The sequence below is a fragment of the Mytilus californianus genome, unplaced genomic scaffold, assembly GCF_021869535.1.
Source record: "Mytilus californianus isolate M0D057914Y unplaced genomic scaffold, xbMytCali1.0.p SCAF_6, whole genome shotgun sequence".
NCBI lineage: Eukaryota > Metazoa > Mollusca > Bivalvia > Mytilida > Mytilidae > Mytilus > Mytilus californianus.
In genome coordinates, this window is record NW_026262712.1 from 6,555,042 (window position 1) to 6,561,724 (window position 6,683).

At 30.5% G+C, this 6,683-nt stretch overlaps 1 protein-coding gene across 1 annotated transcript; it reads right to left on the bottom strand.

Annotated features, from left to right (window-relative positions):
- Nucleotides 1-3,363: 3,363 nt before the first annotated feature.
- Nucleotides 3,364-5,434, bottom strand: LOC127706903 (somatostatin receptor type 5-like). Its single transcript, XM_052211632.1, has one exon. It carries the CDS (start codon nucleotides 4,588-4,590, stop codon nucleotides 3,526-3,528), a length of 1,065 nt encoding a protein of 354 aa, XP_052067592.1. The 5' UTR covers nucleotides 4,591-5,434; the 3' UTR covers nucleotides 3,364-3,525.
- Between the last annotated feature and the right edge of the window lie 1,249 nt (nucleotides 5,435-6,683).

The window sequence follows — 6,683 nt, forward strand, 5'->3', positions numbered from 1 at the left end:
TACGTTTTGATTTATAAAAAGATCAAATTAATATTAGAAACCTATTTTTAAACATAATCACACATTATCCATTTATATGTGTATAATTGCATACTGAATCATTGCCGAACTCGTTGTTTCCCAAGGTTAAAATGGCCGACTATACCAAATGGAAAATCCAAAGATTTAAGTCCAAGCTAGACCGACAAAATCATAACCAAATGGAAAATAGACAGACACCGATCTACAAAACACTACACATAACAGTAACCACGGAATAATGCGAGCCTTACAATAATTTTAGAGTGATTTGAGGTTTTCCAGAAAGTTTGGAATATCCTGCTTAAAATGTGATATTATGTATTGCACCAGTCTATATTTCACCAACTTGTGGTTGTTTTAAGGTTTCGTTGATCGACGACTTGCATATATTTTTCTTTTTGTTCTATATAATTGTATATGCGATTAGGTATAACATGTTGTATAAAAGTAACGGATGTTTGTTTCTTCTATCTCATACTGTATTTCTTTTTGTGCCTTAGTTCCCCCATTAAGGAGATGTGAAATTATTCATATGTATTCTATTTATTTTCAATTTTAGTTGGCGCCCTATTCTACAAAATTAGTTTGCTAAACTGAATTGTACAATATAATCAGGTAAAGCCATAGGTTATGCTGATGTTAAATCTACAGCTGCAATCTTATATGTTTCTTTTGTATCATATTTTGTAAAAAGAGTTTACCAAATAGTCATTCAACGAATTTGAATTGGATCAATTCTGTTAATAGTAATTATCCATTTATTTCAAAACATTAAGTTATACTTCGGAAAATTGATCATTGTTTGCCTTTTATTAATTTACCAATATTGTATCCTATATAAGATGTAATACCGCTGCTCGAAACTTATAAAGTAAAATTTATAATGATTTATTACAGGAATATGCACGGGTCGAGAGTTTTGTATCAGGCATTATTTTAATACAAAGTAATTTTAATATTTTATGTTATCTATCAAAAAAATGATTAAATTGTATTCATTGTATGTGAACTTTCCCTAATCCCTCATGTCTAGAAACGTATACGCAAAACAGAGACCAATCATTTATATCCTTGTTTAAAATAAACATGTGATCTTATTAAAGATAAAAAAAGCTATTATTTTAGGGTCTAATATTTTTTTTCATTTGTGGAAAACTTAGGTTAGGTAAAAATATCAGTTTCTAGGATCGTATAAAAGCTTACATTTGAGTGATTCCAAAATATAAACATAAAGTCTTTATAGATACCGGGATTACACTTTGTACACCAGACGCGCATTTAGTCTACAAAAGACTCGTTAGTGAGGCCCCAATTAAAACAAAGTTTTCAAAAGGCTAAACGAAAGTACGCAACGTCTGGAGTGTGTGATAGCCTTCGTTACCCTGCTTTCGGATAATCTACGGTAATTTACAATCTCAAGAACCATGTATCTTAAATGAAAAGTACGTATTTTTTTTCCATAACAGCTTGTGATTTACACTATTATATCTCAAACTGAAAAAAGGATGGGAGAAAGTTTATTTGTTCAATATCATGTTTGGTTTGGAAGATATTATAAAACAAAGCAAAAAAACATATACAAGAGCGATTACTCAAACTCATTAAGACCATTTTTCTTTTAAACGACGGCAGTTCAAAAAATAAATAAACTGTTTGATATTATATACCATATTTGTTATCCATATCCTACATATCACGGATTGAGGAAAACATGAATTTATGTGGCCATTTGACATCGTAGTTTTGACAAAATTTGCATACAAGCCTGTAGAAAATTGGTACTTTGTTGAACAATTAAAACGTTGCTCCCATTTAACCTCTAAATCTACAAAAATAGTTTCTCACGAAACATTGTGAATCCGCACTATATAATTTTATTATAAATGTTAATTCAGACTTCCTGGAATCAAAAACAATGTATTTTAAAGCAAATATGATCAAGTCAGCGTAGTTGATGTCGTTTATAGGAAATCAACATCAGTTTGCAATTTAATGGATGAGTAACTAAACAGATAGGAAGAGAAATTTGATATAATTTGTAAATTAGTGGCAATTGTAAGTAATGCGGAAATCAGTTTGTAAACACAAGGTCATTATATTATCATTGTCGTAATTTCAGATGACTCTTTACAAATGCAAATAATATGAAACCATATCAACCATGTTAAGTGGTGATCAATAAATCATAATTGAAAAGACAATCTACGACACAATGCTAGTAAATGCATTATATTCATGAAAACATGCACGTTTGGGCGTAGCTGATTTATGCATGTCCAAATATGAAGCGGAGGTACATGGATATGTTTCAAAAGTTAGCAGCTATTCAGTAAAATGAACAATTCTGAAATTAATTATACAAACATAACTATAAATGCTATGATAGAAACTCTCACAAGGGATTTTGGTGCCTCCAAACATACAACTGTACCGTATTTTGTTTTTATAAATTATACACCGAGTCTAATAACTTTAACAATTACATAGCTCTGACTTTAAGATTAATTGCTGTTTGCTTAATATAGAGTGAAAATATGTATGCATATGTAGAACGAAAAAAATATTTAAAAAGTAGTAAGTAGCAAAAGGATGGATGGATAGAAATTACCACTATATATGTTGGAGTGGAAGGTGTCTTTGTTTTTACATAAATTATGCCATGACATATACCGCGAACACCATTTTTAAGAGTTATTACAAAATGATGGTAGTTAAAGTGCAGAAAGCTTGACTCTCTTTTAACACGAGTTTGCATCTCTATTTGAAAAATGGTATTTGCTGCTCCTTACCTAAGCGAGAGGCATTTCTCTTTTTTTAACCGTTATCTTGCAAACTAGCGCATTACAAGTTTAAAAAAAATATATCAAAAGTTCAGCGTCTAGTAAAAACTCCTCACAGATACCTGACTTATTATTTAATACACCCGACTTGCTTTTCATTGGACGCATCAATTTTTGATTTCTAAATCAATATGAAAGAAGACGAGAGTTTAAACATATGTTCCAAATCTGGCTTTAGCCATATATGCCTGGTTTAAGTGTTTCAGGTGATTTTTTTACATTCTTAAGAGTAACTATACGTTATCATAGTTATATGAAAATATTTATAATAAATCAGGATAACAAAATTGAATAAATATCGAAGGCCTTTTATTCGTGACAATTATTTGTGATATACATTACTGAATAGCCATAATTGATAAATATTTAAGAGAAAATACCTCTTTATTTCAATTTCACTTTGTTCCACTTTGTTCCACTTTGTTCCACTTTGTTCCACTTTGTTCCACTTGTTCTGCATGTCATTGATAACAACATTATCAGCAGTATTAATGAAAACAAATTAATTAATCATTTTATTGAAAGGCATACATTCTCACATATGAAACATATACAAGTTTCACGTTTTTCTTGTTGTTTCCAACTATCAATTATCCTACTGTGTTCAGTGTTCTGAAGTAATCTCATGTGTTCCGAAAGAGTTACTTGTTTCCCATCTTGTTTTTTATATTAATGTATCCTCCTCGTTCACGGTGGTAGTGGTAGTTTCGTTTGTTATTAAGGCTTTATTTGATAATCTATTCATTTCTAACGTTTGCTTACGTTTCTCTCTAATAAGTCTATATATATTTTGAATTTCTTGTCGAAACGAACGTGAGAATAAGACACAAACAAAGAACACGTTTACTAAGTTTATGCCTTGCATATGGTCAAATATCACTAATGTATTGTACATATCGGCAGTCATTTGTATACCGGAAGATATCATTACGATATTGTACAATGTGACTGGTAAAACTAAAGCAAAATAAAGCATTGATATTGCTACGACAGCATTGGTATATTCTGTTGAACCGTTATCCTGTGTTGATGTTGATGACGAACTATGTTGAAAACACAATCCACATGTTAGCAGTGTGTTGAGAATCAGTAAAATGATAAGGGGCAAGTATACATATGCTGCTGCTGACAGAATGTTCCAAATTTTCAGATGTACGATTTGGAGATTACCTTCCGGTGCAAACATGTCACATATACCAGTTTTATGATTTATATCATAAACCCACATAGCATGTACACTGGTCACAACTAAACCAATCAAGATAATACCCACTGCAACCTTCGCCATGAAGACCGTACACATTGTTAAAGCACTTGAAGGATGACATACTGCAATGTATCTATCTATAGTCATTCCAACTACAAACCATACTGAGCTATACTGGACCACTTTATGTATAAAAGCTAGTATCGAGCAAACAGAGCTATTCAAGTTTGACAATTCAGGAAAAGCACTAACAGTTGTAAGGAGATGCATGCCATACAGAAAAAATAATGTTGTGAGGTTTCCGATACAATACGCACTCATGTAAATACTTACTGATATTCGCGTTTGTTTTCCCCTGCAAAATATAATCAGAGTGCTAACATTAGCAAAGGTTCCAACTAAGAGGAAAAGTGGAAGAATGTACTTTTCTTGAACCTCACTGCCTTGCTGCCTAGAATTAGGAATATAATCAGGGAAGAGATAACTGTTATTAGAGGTTTCATTTCCGGAAATATTTGCCATTTCTATGTAAGAGGATGTATCCAACACAATATGTCGGCTCGTTTAGTCACACTAAAACAATTTACGGAAACTAATATTCTCAATTCGACGTGGTTATTTGGTATTGTTATAATCTAATGTATTTCAGGCAATGCCGTTTCCTTTATTCTCTTGAATTATTCAACACAATTTAATTTGAAAATAATTAATTAACTAATGTCATGTAAACACAACATGCATGATCTGCATCAAAATAAATCCTTATTATGTTTATATATTGTGCATATTCGATTGAAACTGAAAGCAAACTCCTTACCTGTGTGAGAATATTCTAAACTATTTTCTCTTTTAAGATTTACTAAATTTACATTTATTCACAAGTTCCAATATATTTATATCTGATTGGTTCTAATCAATTGTAAGTTTTTGTCAACTATTTGTTTTTTTATAAAAAACGAGTCGGACACAGACTTGAAATTCATCGAATATTCGAAAAAAGTGAACGCAAAAACGATATCACAACGTTCTTTTCTTCTGACGTTTTAAATCATATATGTTGACTTGAGTTACTTGTGACGTTTATATAGTAGATTCTTGTTCATAAAGGAATGAGTTTCATTTGTCAGAATAATGACATATAATTAATTTAATATCCGATCACTTAACGTTAAATTATCTTATTGGTATCTCCCCATATCATTAACTGCCTTTCAATTTATTGTCGGATATCTCTCGATCAATTAATCCTCTGATCCAACATCATCGGGAAACATTCTAAGCAATGATAAATTCTGCATATCCCAGCTAGTATTGTTTAATACTCTATCTATAGACAAGGTTTACAGCTGTTATCCACTAGCAGCACTCGTCATTGGATTTCTCGAATCTGTGTTTGACAAGAAAGGATTGATTAGTAATCATAATTCCTATGATAGATTTAGTGATAATACTTTTCGTTCGATTTCAAATGATTTAAAAGGCAATAGATTATATTACAAATTAGGGATTAGATATTTGTAAAACAAAACATAAAAGCTTTGATACATTTAAAAAAATTTTTAACATTAATTGCCTTTTTTAATATGTAAGACTGATCGCTTAGGTACTTAAGTAAGTATTGATAACTTATATTTATTAATAAGCTTATCATAGATACAAGGATTAAAATTTTGTACGCCAGACAAATATTGCAAAATACTCATCAGTGGCGCTCGAATAAAAAAAAATATGTTGTCATCACGTGGTACATATATTTCAATTTAAACCTGCATTCCATAAGTCTTGTAGACGTCTGTGTTTTACTTCTGTTTGTATTCATATTTGCCGATTAAGTGAGTCTGTTTTTTCGCTTTTTTTGCTTTTTTTCTATTTGTTTTTGTTTTTGTTTCTGTTTTTGTTTAGTTAATATCATTGTACCACATAATTTGATTGTATGTATGAATAAAAGCAACTAGCAATAAGAGCAATTGCTATCATTTACCCTTTTTTGATATTTATGCCATTTTTGGAAAACAGTCACCGGTAAAAATATAAAATATATTGGACAAAATGCAGAAACAATTGGTTATCAAAAAGATTTAAGATAACTGCGATGTCCTGATGTGTGTCCTCAAATTGTATGAATGGTCATATATCAACATAGGATTGGAATAAATTTGTTATGACTGGTATGACACACATTAATGTACAAGCTTGTAATAAAACTCACAAAGTGTTAACTTTGAAATTTGTACAAAAAAGATCTTCCTCATTATATTTTTTTTATTTTACTATAGTTACCAAAAATACAGAAAAATAAAACATTTCACATCATTAATCAAGTACAGTGTAGGTTATCAAAAATAAATTATTGATGGTGGATCATGCGAAAGAAAATGCAAAACTTTACTCTTTTAATATAAGGCATCATTTAGGCATAGTCAGTTGATTTTCTTTTATTTACTGAGAATCAGTTTGTCTCTCCCTTCTGACGTGAAATGTTAAACATTGTAATACAATCACTTTTTAATTTCAGTAATATTATCTAACTCATTTCAAAATACTTAGATTGTACAATCTATCGAAAATGCTGTTTTCATTGTTTTCTAGTGACCGATCAATACATGCGAAGCAAT

What these genes read in the sequence shown, in the direction of transcription:
- LOC127706903 (XM_052211632.1), bottom strand. Translation starts at nt 4,590, where the DNA reads ATGGCAAATATTTCCGGAAATGAAACCTCTAATAACAGTTATCTCTTC.